This window comes from Salmo trutta, chromosome 18 (assembly GCF_901001165.1).
Source record: "Salmo trutta chromosome 18, fSalTru1.1, whole genome shotgun sequence".
In the NCBI taxonomy this organism is placed as follows: domain Eukaryota; kingdom Metazoa; phylum Chordata; class Actinopteri; order Salmoniformes; family Salmonidae; genus Salmo; species Salmo trutta.
The window spans coordinates 23,118,446-23,135,869 of NC_042974.1; the positions used below are offsets into that span (position 1 = coordinate 23,118,446).

General features: G+C 42.6%; 1 protein-coding gene across 3 annotated transcripts in view; it reads right to left on the reverse strand.

Moving 5' to 3' along the window:
* LOC115153035 (regulator of microtubule dynamics protein 2) overlaps positions 1–17,424 on the reverse strand; it is a 95,919-nt gene that overhangs the window by 69,887 nt on the left and 8,608 nt on the right. The window contains exons 1-2 of one of the 3 annotated variants that reach the window (XM_029698048.1): positions 4,402–5,609; positions 2,852–3,324 (exon numbers count right to left, since the gene is read on the reverse strand). In XM_029698048.1, the coding sequence (XP_029553908.1) occupies positions 2,852–3,324; positions 4,402–4,551 (623 nt within the window). In that variant the 5' untranslated portion in view covers positions 4,552–5,609. Of the gene's footprint in view, positions 1–2,851; positions 3,325–4,396; positions 5,610–17,424 lie in introns of those variants that run through there. The other 2 variants (XM_029698050.1, XM_029698049.1) reach the window with 2 other exon arrangements.

Below are 17,424 nucleotides of genomic sequence, written 5' to 3' on the forward strand. Positions count from 1 at the left end.
AGTTTGGTCATTCTTGTCACACAGTCAGTCATTCGCATACCCGGGCGACCCATAGGGAAGATAACAGTAACAGGGGGAAAAAAATCCAATAGGGCCTACTGAGGTTCAATGCCAAGTTCAGATTTACTGCTCAATCAAAATTACATTTGGATAAAAGTAAGCATGCGGAATCTTCCTCTAAGCAAGAAACACATTTTTTTTTAAATGATTCCAAAATTGTAATAAGCAAGCCTACGTGGGTAATATTCATTTCAACTGAAACTTCTCACAAAGCTTTAACACCACAAGTGTCTTAATATTATTTTAATCTTTTAATTTTCACTACTTACATGTTAATATATTAAGGGTTTTTAAGAGGCAGTGAATTTAAAGAGACATCTGTTATGTTATTCTAGGCTGGCGTGTTATCAAGGTATTTGGCTGCGGACGGAGGAGGATGGGCATGTGGCACTACTGTAAATTCCACTCTGACACCCCAGCCACATTCACATACTTCTCATTTAACCAGACATAATGATTGAGCAAGTCAATTTGGCTTTGCAATGCAAGGTGAGCATGTAACCTTGGCTCATTAAGATATTGAATGTGTTTACAAGCACACTAACAAATTAAGCGGAGCCAGTTCAGAAAGGAAACCAGAGTGCCCCGCCTCGGGCTGACGCACCAGCTGAGATGGCATCAATTAGAGGCTAGTATCAATCACGCCAACCTTATTTGACGGCCTATTTAAGCTGACCGGATCTGCTCACTCACTGCTACTGCTAATATGTGCTGGCTTCTTGCTCCCACCACAACCCCAGCCTCCACCTGTTAGGTTCTGTGTTCCTGTCGGGAGATGGCTGGCTGCAAGTAGGACCTTCAACAGGTACTCGTCTCTATTGCGTAAGTGGAGGTATTTCACCTAAATACAGAGAAATTCATGTTTGTTCTATGTCAAAACCCATTATTTCTCCCCAGTAGGATTCAATCGCGAGTCAGGACCAAAAGATAGAGAGAATGTGGGCTATCAAGGGCGGATCACTCAAACAAGGGTAAAACACCTGGTTTCCTGAGCAATCTTTTAAATTATTGGGACATGTAACAGCTTATAAATCGGTGTTCCAGCGGTGTATTTGATCTGCGCATGTACCGGCTCCAGTAGCGCAAGACTCCCTCTTATGCACGAGTGAAGTGAGTTTCGGAAAAACTTAAAAAGTACGCATCTTAGAAATAGTTCACATACAAACCTTGTATGTCTGTACTCAATCAAATAGTCTTTGCAAAAATAACATGGTCACTGTGGCAGAGCGTTTATTTTGATTGACGATTTCCTGTGTTTATCAAAAGTCCCATCAGTAGCCTTATTTCAGATGTGTCCACGTGAACAGGCTTATTAGGGAAATCGTTCTTGCAAAGCATGTACACGTTTTAAATGAACTATTAAATTAAATGCATGCAACTGTGCTCACTGATCAAGTACAGGTGGGATAGTTAAGGTGGTGCAGCTGGCAAAGAGGAAACCAGCATTTCAGTATAAAATGCGTGGTGGATGCTTTGATAGAGATGATACTACCTACTGCAATCATACCATATTAATATCAGTGAATAAGTGTATTGTTGTAGGAAATGTAAAAGGAGCTTGAGCCATTGAACATAAAATAGTACTGAGCCATTAACCGAAATGTCTGTTTTTCATTTTTTAAACAACTAATTGACCGACGTCCATTCAATTATTTAAAATCCATTTAATTCTGGGGGGTTTTCTGTGAGCTCGATGTGCAGTTTCTGTCGAGATAAATCAGATCAAGCCTGAACTGTGGGATGTAGTAGGGAGTTGTAGTTTCCAACAGGCCAATATTATACATAGTTTAGAGCAGAAAACATGGTAATTAATTAAAATGACCATAATCCATTGCGCACCCGTCTGTGCAGAGTAGACATGGAGACAGAAGAGAGAACCATGATCGAGAGGGATAGAAAGCAGTTGCTTCGTGAGCCTGAAAACACATGATCTAAGTGATAGGTGGTACTCAGCAGTCATAAAAAGTATGTCTTATTTCCTCAAATTGTGATTTTTGTCAGACAGCATAGGCAGAAGCTCTTTTTTTAACCCCTTTTTCCTCCCCATGGTATCCAATTGGTAGTAAGTCTTATCTCATCGCTGCAACTCCCGTACAGACTCGGGAGAGGCGAAGGTCGGAGCCGTGCGTCCTCCGAAACACATCTCAACCAAGCTGCACTGCTTCTTGACACAATGCCCACTCATCCCGGAAGTCAGTCGCACCAATGTGTCAGAGGAAACGTCGTACACCTGGTGACCATGTCAGCTTGCACTGCGCCCGGCCCGCCACAGGAGTCGCTAGTGCGCGATGTGACAAGGACATCCCTGCCGACCAAACCCTCCCCTAACCCGGATGACGCTGGGCCAATTGTGCACCGCCCCGTGGGTCTCCCGGTTGTGGCCAGCTGCGACAGAGCCTGGACTCGAACCCAGAATCTCTAGTGGCACAGCTAGTGGCACAGCTAGACCACTGCTAGTGGCACAGCTAGACCACTGCGCCACTCAGGAGGCCCTAGGCAGCAGCTCTATAGAGATGAGATGACTTGGAATGTAATAAAATCAAATAAACAAATATTTTATTAAAGTAATGTGAATAAATGATTATTTAATCAAACCCGAAATCCGTGATATAACTGATCCGAAACGATCTCAAAGCACTAATCGCTCAGCACTAGCATAGAAATAAAGGCATGTAAAATACTATCAATAGTGCCTTGTTTTTTCCATGAAATCATACTGATGGGTGGATTTCCTCCCTGTATCTGAACTAAACATGTGAATTTCCCAGAGAGAGAGAGCGATGGGACTCACCCTCCTTCACTCTCAGCCTCCTCCTCAGAGCTTTGGCCTCCAGCTCTGGCCACTCCCCCTGCAACTTTCCTCCTGCGTGTGAGTGTAGTTCGGTTTGGCGGGCCTGCCCTTACGCGAGCCACAGCCTCCTCAGCCCGGCCGCTACGTCCTCTCAGCTCATCCCTGACGTGGTCCTGCAGCTTTGGGATGGCACTCTTTAGGGCCCGCACCTCATCCTTCAGCTCTGACACACACTGGATCAGGGCTGCGAGACGATCTAGAACCTCAGCCTGACCCGGCATTCCCCTCACCACCATACTGGCTCCAGCCACCCGCTGGTCATTACTGCTGAGGTACAGCTTACTGTGCACACCATGTCCACTCGTTGGCACGGCCCTCCTACTGTTGTACAACACCACAGTGCCCAGGCCAGCCACTCCAGCCAACACACCCAGGACCAGAGCCTTGTTATCTGACAGGGCCATCCTGCCAGCCTGGAGAGAAAGGGGAGAAATGAGAAAGACACATGAATAATGAATTTGTTTTGTTGTGCAGGGACAACTTCCAATTTTAAGAATCCTTTAGGCTACTTGAATATCCGGCAGCAGAGACATTAGGTTAACATACATATCAGCAAAGGTCCAAGATCTGGGTACAGCAGAGTTGACTGAGCAAGGAGCTGAGTTAGCCAGCCCTCAGCTCTTGTAGTCTTTTACCTATGATGTATATGCCTAAACCAATCCGCACCTCCATTCTAACCTAACTCCATTTCTACTAGTCTGTATCCAAATTGATTTGATAGCTTCTGTCACACGAGCAGGTATAATCTCTGTGCTTCTAAAATAATACCATTTAGGGTATTTGTCCAAGCTCTTAACTGTTTCTACTAACACTGGGGTGAGACCTACGGATAAATTTCCCTTAAGCCAATTAAGGTCACTGTTAATCAACAGACAGGTCATTGTTCAGGGCAGTATTGTAATAGGATTGGTCAGCTAGCTGTCAAATATGGAGTGCCTCACTTGAAAGGTCAAGCAAGCTCGTTTGGGATATAAAAATGTAGCTACTGTAACTAGTAAGACATGAAACTACTGCAACCCAGCAACCATACAGTGACAGCAAAGATGAGTTTGAGAAAGTGACCTTCTTAGCTAGTTAGTAGCTAGCTGTCAAGCTACAGCTGGCGACCTCCTGGGGAGAAATAAGTCACTCTCCTGTAATGTCCTCGCATTCACCCCAGCGTTAGACTAGCTAGCTACGTTTGCACAAAGGGTTAACAGGATTAGCTCGCTAGCTAATACTCAAGCTAGTTTATCTTGTCACTTCGCGAGCCAGAATAATGTTAAAGAAAAAGGCATGCCATGGCATGGACAAAGTCACCTAGCTTGCCAACTAGTGCCAGACATGGGTGTTAACTATGTGGTGTCTACTAGCTATAAGCACACAGATAAAATAGCTAACTAAACATAAAAGCAGTGACTTTCATTAACCTCCTATTAAATAATATAAATCAAACAATTATATATAATTTTCTCCAAACAGTTTGAAATTGTGTCTGTCAGCGACCTTACTGCAGAGAGGTGATCCGTCTTTCTTCTACACCTCCCGTTTGAGAAGTTCTTCTTCTTCTTGTGGGTTTTATGGCAGACTACTACCAAAAAGGTGTAATGCCGCCGCCAACTGGACGGTTTAAAATACAATTCAATAATAAATCCATACATAATACTGAAGCTTTTAGTGAAGCAAAACTCCCACTTCTTCCTTCTTTTAATTCTACATGTGTCCCTTCTCAGGCTCTAAGACCTGAGAAGGTGGTACGGCTTGCGCCAATATTCCATGTAAATCTTTCGCTGAGAAATCTTTCAGCCCCAGGAACCGCTCTGAGGGCATTCAACATGTCCCATATTCATTACTTTTATAACACATAATATTATTTTTTCCACAACTTGGAAAAACTTCACCCTTCTGCAAACACTTGATAAATGACTAAAAGCTTCAGTGATCACACTGCATTGGTCTTGTGGTAAATGCTCTGACTCCGTAGTTATACCCTAACTGTACTTGAGTAGGGAGAGACACCATTTAAAAGAACAAAACAGAGACTCTTCACTTTTTCACCAATCACCACACGATTCATCCGACGTGCTTCAATCACCCCAGAAATATTTTTAATCTCTTCAAAAACGACAGCGAGACGCCAGATATAACCCCCTTGAGAGGTGCCCTGTTCCGAAGAGACACACACGACACTTCAAACTTATCAAATCGGTTCAGACACAACGCACGTTCCTTCTGATCCACAGAAGCACAAAAATATAAACAAGGCCACCTCTCGTGATCCTCAGCCTTCACTTTACCCAGCACTCTCCACCAGTTTGGATAACTCAAATGGTTTCTTCAAGATTTGTACTCTGCTCAGTTGCTCCTCATTAACAAACAGTACTCCTACTAGATATGAAAGGTAATTCTCATCACTGTACACTACTTTACTCCATTTTCTATTCTTTTGGACAATACTCCAATTCTCCTTGATTCTACCGCCATTGTGTTCAGAATCCACTTCATCATCCGCTTCCTATCGTTTGACAAGTTATTTTTCTTCATATTCGTTGGTATTATGGCGGTCGGAAAACAAATGTTATTGGTGAATGCTGCCACCTAGAGTATTGGCTGTGTATTATCAGCCTACAATTCTGTAGTATGAATTCATTACACTTTGTGAAAAATTGCCCAACCAACTAACCCTGTGTAACATGTCTTGCATTTCATGTTGTATAATTACACAAAATCTGAATAGTTCCCATGCCTGATATTACTGTACATTCCTTTTGTTGTTGTAAGTGCTCTTTTTAATGTCACACACTTCCCTCTCCCTGTGTACTGTATCCATGTGGAAGAGGTAGGTTACTGAAAACTGTCCCATGAAAATATGTTACAACACAGATATTGAGTTTATATTGTCACTGACATTGTAATATTATGGTCTTCTACCAGTATATTGTGATATTTATGCTTTTCATGCATTTCTGAACTTTTCATCTGTTGATTTGTGAATGCTGTACATGCTAGCTACCTACTGTACTTTCTACTGTAGGCTACAGTACATGTTGTCATTGGGCTAGCATGGCTATTCATGTCCCCTGTTGTTAATTTGTACTTTACAGAGGAGTTGGTGCATAAGGGCAGCACAACATTTAATTTATGGATGTTTATTTCTATATCATTTATTTTACATTTACGTCATTTAGCAGACGCTCTTATCCAGAGCAACTTACAAATTGTGTATTTTTGTTTGTTATGATATTTTTACTATATTTTCTGTTAGTTTGCAAGCGCACATCATGTACTAATGGTACATAACGCCTGGCTGTAATTTATGAAAATTGGCTAGCCCCATAGGCTAAACAGTTGAAGTTGGAAGTTTACATACACTTAGGTTGGAGTCATTAAAACTCGTTTTTCAACCACTCCACAAATTTCTTGTTAACAAACTATAGTTTTGGGAAGTAGGTTAGGACATCTACTTTGTGCATGACACAATGAATTTTTCCAACAATTGTTTACAGACAGATTATTTTACTTATAATTCACTGTATCACAATTCCAGTGGGTCAGACGTTTACATACACTAAGTTGACTGTGCCTTTAAACAGATTGGAAAATTCCAGAAAATGATGTCATGGCTTTAGAAGCTTCTGATAGGCTAATTGACATCATTTGAGTGAATTGGAGGTGTACCTGTGGATGTATTTCAAGGCCTACCTTCAAACTCAGTGCCTCCTTGCTTGACATCATGGGAAAATCAAAAAGAAATCAGGCAAGACCTCAGAAAGAAAATTGTATACCTCCACAAGTCTGGTTCATCCCTGGGAGCAATTTCCAAATGCCTGAAGGTACCACATTCATCTGTACAAACAATATTACGCAAGTATAAAGACCATGGGACCACGCAGCCGTCATACCGCTCAGGAAGGAGACGCGTTCTGTCTTCTAGAGATGAACGTACTTAGGTGCAAAAAGTGCAAATCAATCCCAGAATAACAGCAAAGGACCTTGTGAAGATGCTGGAGGAAACGGGTACAAAAGTATCTATATCCACAGTACAACGAGTCCTATATCGACATAACCCGAAAGGCTGCTCAGCAAGAAAGAAGCCACTGCTCCAAAACCGCCATAAAAAAGCCAGTCTACGGTTTGCAACTGCTAATGGGGAGAAAGATCGTACTTTTTGGAGAAATGTCCTCTGGTCTGATGAAACTGTTTGGAGGAAAAAGGGGGAGGTTTGCAAGCCGAAGAACACCATCCCAACCGGGAAGCACGGGGGTGGCAGCATCATGTTGTGGGGGTGATTTGCTGCAGGAGGGACTGTTGCACTTCACAAAATAGATGGTGTAATGAGGTAGGAAAATTATGTGGATATATTGAAGCAACATCCCAAGACATCAGTCAGGAAGTTAAAGCTTGGTAGCAAATGGGTCTTCGAAATGGAAAATGACCCCAAGCATACTGCCAAAGTTGTGGCAAAATGGCTTAAGGACAACAAAGTCAAGATATTGGAGTGGCCATCACAAAGCTCTGACCTCAATCCTATAGAAAATGTGTGGGCAGAACTGAAAAAGCGTGTGCGAGCACCTGACTCAGTTACACCAGCTTGTGGAAGGCTACCTGAAACGTTTGTCCCAAGTTAAAACAATTTAATGGCAATGCTACCAAATACTAATTGAGTGTATGTAAACTTCTGACCCACTGGGAATGTGATGAAAGAAATAAAAGCTGAAGTAAATCATTCTCTACTATTGACATTTCACATTCTTAAAATAAAGTGGTGATCCTAACTGACATGAGACAGGGTATTTTTACTAGGATTAAATGTTGGGAATTGTGAAACTGAGTTTAAATGTATTTGGCTAAGGTGTATGTAAACTTCTGACTTCAACTGTACATTTTATACTGTACATTGCACTATATTGTATGGTTATTTAATGAGATGATTGTTATTCTTATTTGCACCCTGTCTACTGTATCCATGAGGAAGAGAGGACTTGGTGCGTAAGGGCAGCACAGCATTTCATCAGAACACAATGCAGAGGCAATCTATACCGGTCACACCAGCACCCATTAAAACCTCACCACTATTCCACTACTTTGGCCCTATCTGATCCTACGCCAGGCTGGGAGGATGGGACACTATCGTTCAAAACATCTTGTAACTCTTCTGCAGTAAAATACATACACCCAAGTACTTCTCTGCAGCTGCCACCACTATATATATCCTCAGTGATTTATTTCAGTTCCATTCCTGCGGTACATTTGACAACCATGGTCATGAACATAAAAAATAAAATAAAAAACATACTGAAGTTATTCCTATCACTCTCTACTGGCCTCGGCCTACTCACAGGAATCCTTTAAGGATCCCTCACCTTGGAGCCATCTTCCTCTACTACTTCACTGCCTCAGTATACGACACCTTTTGCACTACTCTGATGCTGGCAACCTCAACCTGCCGTTCTCCCACAGGACACCTCTGATCCCCAGCACCATAGGTACCCCTACAGTTTACACAAACAACTTTTTCCACCGATACTACAGATTCTTTGTCTCATGTCCTCCTCCACACTTCTAACATCTAGGAATCTCCCTCCTACACACTGCTGCCACATGACCATAAGCTTGACACCTAAAACACCGTAATGGATTTGGGACAAAAGCTCTCACAGGATAACTGACGCATCCTAACATGACTTTATCTGGTGAAGACTGCATCAAAACTCAATAGTACAGACTGTCTTCTCTGTTTCAACACGCTCTCTGCATCGCATCAAAAGGCGGGTGTCACAGACACCGGGAATCTTCAACTTTAGTTGATCCTCCTTTTTTTCCTGCCCGCCTTCTTACTGACCTCTATGGGTTCCTCTGACTCCATCTCCAAATCTAACAACCATTCAGGCGTAGGCCTACCTGCCATCTTGTCCTCTAAAATAAGAACCTAAACAAATGCAATGGCAACTTCCTCCAAGTTATCTATTCTTCTTCTTTGGTTTTTAAATGGTGGCTGGCAACCAAATGGTGCATTACCGCCACCAACTGGACAGGTGTGTAAATCCATTACAGATTGTTAAATGAAAGTGGAACAGATTATTTTTTTTAAATATAACTACACAAAATGAATAAACACAATAATATATGTATTTCTAATATTCAAAAGTAAACAAAAACAAAAATGTTACTCCTTCAATCGGATTCATAATGTCTATTCAGATCCCTACACAGACTTAGGATCCTGGGATGGGGGAACCTCTTGTTTCGGTAATCCCTGTAACATTTCAGCTGTAAAGTCCTGGAGATCCAGAAATATTTTCGCCGCCTTCACAATGATGCCTAGCTTCTCTGATTTGATTAGTTCGATTAGTGCAATTTATTACTTGCACTATAACCATAACAAAGTCCACCTTCTTCACTGCTAGTGTTTCTAGATCCTTCTCCTGAACGTCATTCAAGCAAGCTTTAGGGTATCCACTACAAACTAATCTCCATTTGCTCCTTCAGCTATTTTCACTGCCTCCAGATATAATGGCCAAAAGTATATGATCACCTGCTCATGGAGCATCTCATTCCAAAATCATGGCCATTAATTTGGAGTTGGTCCCCCCTTTGCTGCTACAACAGCCTCCCATTTTCTGGGAAGGCTTTCCACTAGATGTTGGAACACTGCTGCGGGGACTTGCTTCCATTCAGCCACAAGAGCATTAGAGATGTCGGGCACTGAAGTTGGGCTTATTAGGCCTGGCTCGCAGTCAACATTCCAATTTATCCCAAAGATGTTTGATGGGGTTGAGGTCAGGGCTCTGTGCAGGCCAGTCATGTTCTTCCACACCGATCTCGCCAAACCATTTCTTTATGGACCTTGCTTTGTGCATGGGGGCATTGTCATGCTGAAACAGGAAAGAGCCTTCCCCAAACTGTTGCCACAAAGTTGGACGCACAGAATCGTCTAGAATGTAATTGTACGCTGCAACATTAAGATTTCCCTTTACCGGAACTAAGGGGCCTAGCCCTAACCATGAAAAACCGCCACAGATCATTATTTGTCCTCCACCAAACGTAACAGCTGGCACTATGCATTGGGGCAGGTAGCATTCTCCTGGCAGCCAGATGATGAAGCGTGACTCATCACTCCAGAGAAAGTGAAAGGGTTTCCACTGCTCCAGAGTTAAATGACGGCGAGCTTTACACCACTTCAGCTGACTCTTGGCATTGCACATGGTGATCATAGGCTTATCTGGGACTGCTCGTCTATGGAAACCCATTACATGAAGCTCCCAATGAACAGTGCTTGTGCTGATTTTGCTTCCAGAGGCAGTTTGGAACTCGGTAGTGAGTGTTGCAACCAAGGACAGATGATTTTTACGCACTACGCGCTTCAGCGATCCCGTTCTGTGAGCTTGCGTGGCCTATCACCTCGCGACTGAGGCGTAGTTGCTCCTAGTGTAACGCCCTGGCCATAGAGAGGGGTTTTTGTTCTTTATTTTGGTTAGGCCAGGGTGTTACATTGGGTGGGTGTTCTATGTTCCTTTTTCTATGTTTTTGTATTTCTTTGTTTTGGGCCGTGTGGCTCCCAATCAGCCACAGCTGAAGCTCGTTGTTGCTGATTGGGAGTCACACATAAGGAGCATGTTTTTCCTTTGGGTTTTGTGGGTAATTGTTTCTGTTAGTGTTTGCACCTGACAGGACTGTTTGGCTGTCAGTTTGCTTGGTTTTTTGTATAGTGTTCTTTCTGTGATTAAATATTCAGTGATGAACACTAACTCCGCTGCACCTTGGTCTACTCTCTCTCACGACAGCCCTTACACCTAGATGTTTCCACTTCACATTAACAGCACTTACAGTTGAATGGGGCAGCTCTTAGCAGGTTTTAGTATCTATTTACTTTATTTAATCTGATCAGTTGAACAATTCTCATTCTTAACAATGGGCTAAAATATAGGGTAATTACTGTGCTGGTCAGCAGGAACACTACTGTTATTCCTCAAACGCATTTTATCATTCCACTTCTTCCCAATTTTGCCAGTGTAATCACATATTTGAAACCTGATATCCCTACTTGTGTCTTTAAAAATGAATGATATGAGGCTATGTATTTTTGCAGCCATTCATGGACAGAATTGAATAAATAATACAAATAAGCATTGGATATTAATCAAATATACATTTTGACATTTTAGTATTGTGCACATGCTAGGCAGAGATAGTAGGGGGACTCACAACTCATGAAGGCCATAACCGTTTGGGGTTGGGGGTGCAGCTATATCGGTCAGCTAATACAGCACTATTAAAGGCCCAGTGCACTACTTTTGGTAATTGTTTTTTAAAATAAAATAAAAAAATCGGGGGGTGCTGCAGCACCCTCAGGAACCCTACTTCCTGCGGCTATGATAAAGGCATCATATTTTGTCTATGTAGAGTAAGATAGTGTCAAGGATCTTCAGCTAGTAGGAATAAGCCACCTAAATATTGATATTCATTAGAATTTTCTTGAAGGTTGGGTGATTTTGAGAAATTAATTGTTATAACGAAAACATTTTCAAACCCCAAACATAGATCAGGGGTGGCCAACCTTCCTGGAGAGCGAGCATGATTTTTTTTCCAGCCTTATTTTAAAGAAATAGTTCACACAAATTACAAAATGTTTGTACCTTTACCTTGAAAGCAGACAAGGAGACTGCAATCTATGATTTGGTTACCCTCTGCCATCAACCATCAGTATAAAAAAAATTCTGTACAGAGCCTTGATGTAGTGGTAATACTCCCCAGCAAGTGTTGCATAAAACGTTCTACCTGAAAACAGGGATCAATACCTGCTTACAACCTTCCCACTGTTTCTAGCTTTTGCCTGTCTCCCTCACTCATTTCATTACTGTCTGAATGAAGAGTCAAACCACCTAAAAAATATGTTTAATAAAATGTTAGCATCCAAAAAATGTTATCCCCCAAAATCTCAAAGTAGTACAGAAGTCGTCGAATTTTGAGTGTTCATTTAATGTTCAAAGCATCCTGAATACAGCTGACCTGTGGTTTTTATTATTTTTATTTTCCACCATGGTCATGGCCTAAGCCATGTCAAAATACGTAGAATTGCAGGAAATTTGCTTTAAAAGAGTAAACTTTTTCCCAGTCCCCCTTCTAGGGATTGTGCCAGGGGGCAATGAAATTCACATAGAAAATCTCACTCCAAGCTTTCTTCAAAAGTTGGCAGCCCTGCACACACACACACACACACACACACACACACACACACACACACACACACACACACACACACACACACACACACACACACACACACACACACAGAAATCAGTAGCATGAACAGCCACATGATATTTAGCAACATTGATTGGGCTAAATCGTTTTTTGAATCTTTAAGTTTGTTTTCAGTGTATTAAACTCAGCATATATAGCCTTGCTGATTTGATGATGTTTAAATGGTTAAGTTGAAATGGTGCTGGAATAACGGAAGCAGTGCTCCTGTTGTCTTTGTCCTGACTTGCATTATCAGTAGTTGTTTAGTAAACTATTGAAAACATTAACTTGCTTGACCACACTGCAGGTGATATAACTGTTTGTTACATGCAATTTTTTCTTTGTGGACTTCACTGGTTTTGTGATGAAACGAACGTATGTGTAGTTTAATTTATTCCACCACTGTGTAACTTATCTTTTGTTGTCGCTTTCTTATTGTATATCACGGTGGCATATGCACAAATGGGTTATAGAGCAAACAGCGGCATTATCACATAGGTTGTAATATGGCTTTTTTACTGGCTTGGCTTCCTTTGATTTTACCCAAGCACCGCTACTGGAAAGAATGCACACTCTAGAATGCCCTTCAAGCCAATCAGAAACGAGTATTTAACAATGCCATGGTATAATTAAGCAATAATGCACGAGGACGTGTGGTATATTGCCAATATACCACACCCCTTTATTAAGCAAGACAACGCGGAGTGCTTGGATACAGCCCTTAGCTGTGGTATATTGGCCATATACCACAAACCCCTGAGGCGCCTTACACGCTACCCAAACCGGACTCGTCGCATGCGCGAGAGTTGCAAAATAAATGTACACATACATGTTATTCAAACATTGCACCCACACTAAGCGCTAAAATATAAGTTGCTTCTATTTGTGACGCCGAACGCGATGCAAGTCCTGCCTCTCCCATTTCCTCATTGGCTTTTAGAAGCATATACCCACATGCCATCTCCTCATTGGTTATACCCACGTGGGTGATTGAAAGATGAACTGAGGTCGGCCTGTAAAATAACAACTCAACGTTTATATCCCAGGACAAATTAGCTAGCAACAGCAAGGTAGCTAAATAGGACAAATTAGCTAACAACTGCAAACTAGCTAACTAAATTGCCATAAATGTTTAATGCTTTTTGACCTGTCCCCAAACTAATATAATTGGTTCAGAGTTTGTTTTGATATGTCAACCTGTGTGTCGTGATCGCGTTTGGTGTGGGGGGACAAAATCAATTTGCGCATGATGGCGGACGTGCATTTGGCCATGGTGTTATTGGTATTATAAACGGGTTAGAAACCTAATTAGAACATTAAAAATCTGTTTTGTTTCAGCCAATCAGGGCTCAAACCACCCAGTTTAAAATGATAAATATGGTTAATGAATTGATGGAATTCTGAGTGCTTTCCATGGAGAATTATTAGGTTTCACGTTCATTCTTGGGCTAGTTATGCTACTAGCGATGACAAGATCGCATTTGTAAAATGATACATTGTTGCACAGGTCGTAGAAGCAGACAGGTAGCTTCATGCCTTGATCACACCGACAGTGTTATTGCGTTTTGGTAAACCAGAAATACATTCATTTCCAATGGAACGCTGTGTTTGCCCTGCAGCATTGCATTGCAGAGGCAGTTGCAGTGCGTTCTGTGTGGTACACACTTTGGATTTATCGAACATATGCATCAAACTGTACAGTATGCATAGATGGCTTGACAGCAATGGTAGCAGAAGGTGAATGTTGAACTTTTTTTGCTCACTTATCCAGATGATGCTGCATACCATCTTGTGGAATGATGCTGTCGCTGTGATCGAGGCGTTATAGAACCCCCAACGGTGGCAAAGCAAATAGTAGCATGGAAATAATGTGAAGACGTTTTTTTTCCAAAGGGAGATGTAGTCTGGGCTTCAGGACAGTGGAATTATGAGATTAATACGTCATGGTATTTTGCGTATATCAACCAATCAGCATCCAGGATGCAAACAACCCATTTTATACGAGTGTTTAACAGTTCCTCACTGAGTTCCCTGAATTCCTATCGGACCTTGTAGTCATCGCAGATAATATTCATATTTTTGGTGACTTTAATATTCACATGGAAAAGTCCACAGACCCACTCCAAAAGGCTTTTGGAGCCATCATCGACTCAGTGGGTTTTGTCCAACATGTCTCTGGACCTACTCACTGCCACAGTCATACTCTGGACCTAGTTTTGTACCATGGAATAAATGTTGTGGATCTAAATGTTTTTCCTCATAATCCTGGACTATCGGACCACCATTTTATTACGTTCGCAATCGCAACAAATAATCTGCTCAGACCCCAACCAAGAAGCATTAAAAGTCGTGCTATAAATTTTCAGACAACCCAAAGATTCCTTGATGCCATTCCAGACTCCCTCTGCCTACCCAAGGACGTCAGAGGACAAAAATCAGTTAACCACCTAACCGAGGAACTCAATTTAACCTTGCGCAATACCCTAGATGCAGTTGCAGCCCTAAAAACTAAAAACATTTGTCATAAGAAACTAGCTCCCTGGTATACAGAAAATACACGAGCTCTGAAGCAAGCTTCCAGAAAATTGGAACGGAAATGGCGCCACACCAAACTGGAAGTCTTCCGACTAGCTTGGAAAGACAGTACCGTGCAGTACCGAAGAGCCCTCACTGCTGCTCGATCATCCTATTTTTTCAACTTAATTGAGGAAAATAAGATCAATCCGAAATTTATTTTCGATACTGTCGCAAAGCTAACTAAAAAGCAGCATTCCCCAAGAGAGGATGGCTCTCACTTCAGCAGTAATGAATTCATTAACTTCTTTGAGGAAAAGATCATGATCATTAGAAAGCAAATTATGGACTCCTCTTTAAATCTGCGTATTCCTCCAAAGCTCCGTTGTCCTGAGTCTGCACAACCCTGCCAGCACCTAGGATCAAGGGAGACACTTAAGTGTTTTAGTACTATATCTCTTGACACAATGATGAAAATAATCATGGCCTCTAAACCTTCAAGCTGCATACTGGACCCTATTCCAATTAAACTACTGAAAGAGCTGCTTTCTGTGCTTGGCCCTCCTATGTTGAACCTAATAAACGGCTCTCTATCCACCGGATGTGTACCAAACTCACTAAAAGTGGCAGTAATAAAGCCTCTCTTGAAAAAGCCAAATCTTGACCCAGAAATTATAAAAAATTATCGTTCTATATCGAATCTTCCATTCCTCTCAAAAATTTTAGAAAAAGTTGTTGCGCATCAACTCACTGTCTTCCTGAAGACAAACAATGTATACGAAATGATTCAGTCTGGTTTTAGACCCCATCATAGCACTGAGACTGCACTTGTGAAGGTGGTAAATGACCTTTTAATGATGTCAGACCGAGGCTCTGCGTCTGTCCTCGTGCTCCTAGATCTTAGTGCTGCTTTTGATACCATCAATCACCACATTCTTTTGGAGAGATTGGAAACCCAAATTGGTCTACATGGACAAGTTCTGGCCTGGTTTAGGTCTTATCTGTCGGAAAGATATCAGTTTGTCTCTGTGAATGGTTTGTCCTCTGACAAATCAACTGTAAATTTCGGTGTTCCTCAAGGTTCCGTTTTAGGACCACTATTGTTTTCAAACTTCAGTTAGCGCTAAATACGGCTGCTAGAATCCTGACTAGAACCAAAAAATGTGATCATATTACTCCAGTGCTAGCCTCCCTACACCGGCTTCCTGTTAAGGCAAGGGCTGATTTCAAGGTTTTACTGCTAACCTACAAAGCATTACATGGGCTTGCTCCTACCTATCTTTCCGATTTGGTCCTGCCGTACATACCTACACGTACGCTATGGTCAGAAGACGCGGGCCTCCTAATTGTTCCTAGAATTTCTAAGCAAGCAGCTGGAGGCAGGGCTTTCTCCTATAGAGCTCCATTTTTATGGAATAGTCTGCCTACCCATGTGAGAGACGCAGACTCAGTCTCAACCTTTAAGTCTTTACTGAAGACATATCGCTTCAGTAGGTCCTATGATTAAGTGTAGTCTGGCCCAGGAGTGTGAAGGTGAACGGAAAGGCTGGAGCAACGAACCCCCTTGCTGTCTCTGCCTCGCCGGTTTCCCCTCTTTCCACTGGGATTCTCTGCCTCTACCCCTATTACGGGGGCTGAGTCACTGGCTTGCTGGTGTTCTTCCATGCCGTCCCTGGGAGGGGTGCGTCACTTGAGTGGGTTGAGTCACTGACGTGATCTTCCTGTCTGGGTTGGCGCCCCCCTTGGGCTGTGCCGTGGCGGAGATCTTTGTGGGCTATACTCGGCCTTGTCCCGGGATGGTATGTTGGTGTTTGGAGATATCCCTCCAGTGGTGTGGAGGCTGTGCTTTGGCAAAGTGGGTGGGGTTATATCCTACCTGTTTGGCCCTGTCCGAGGGTTTCATCGGATGGGGCCACAGTGTCTCCTGACCCCTCCTGTCTCAGCCTCCAGTATTTATGCTGCAGTAGTTTATGTGTCGGGGGGCTAGGGTCAGTCTGTCACATCTGGAGTATTTCTCTTGTCTTTTCCAGTGTCCTGTGTGAATTTAAATATGCTCTCTCTAATTCTCTCTTTCTCTCTTTCTCTCTTTCTTTCTCTCTCTCGGAGGACCTGAGCCCTAGGACCATGCCTCAGGACTACCTGGCTTGATGACTCCTTGCTGTCCCCAGTTCACCTGACCGTGCTGCTGCTCCAGTTCCAACTGTTCTGCCCGCAGCTATGGAACCCTGACCTGTTCACCAGACGTGCTACCTGTCCCAGACCTGCTGGAACCCTGACCTATTCACCGGACGTGCTAACTGTCCCAGACCTGCTGTTTTCAACTCTCTAGAGACAGCAGGAGCGGTAGAGAAACACTCAAAGATCGGCTATGAAAAAGCCAACTGACACTTACTCTTGTGTTACTGACTTGTTGCACCCTCGACAACTACTATGATCATTATTACTTGACCATGCTGGTCATTTATGAACATTTGAACATCTAGGCCATGTGCTGTTATAATCTCCACCCGGCACAGCCAGAAGAGGACTGGTCACCCCTCATAGCCTGGTTCCTCTCTAGGTTTCTTCCTAGGTTTTGGCCTTTCTGGGGAGTTTTTCCTAGCCACCGTGCTTCTACACCTGCATTGCTTGCTGTTTGGGGTTTTAGGCTGAGTTTCTGTACAGCACTTTGAGATATCAGCTGATGTAAGAAGGGCTATAAAAATAAATTGGATTTGATTTAACGATGCATTGTAGCAGAAGATGTCACACCATTTCCCAAAACGCCACGTAGAGCA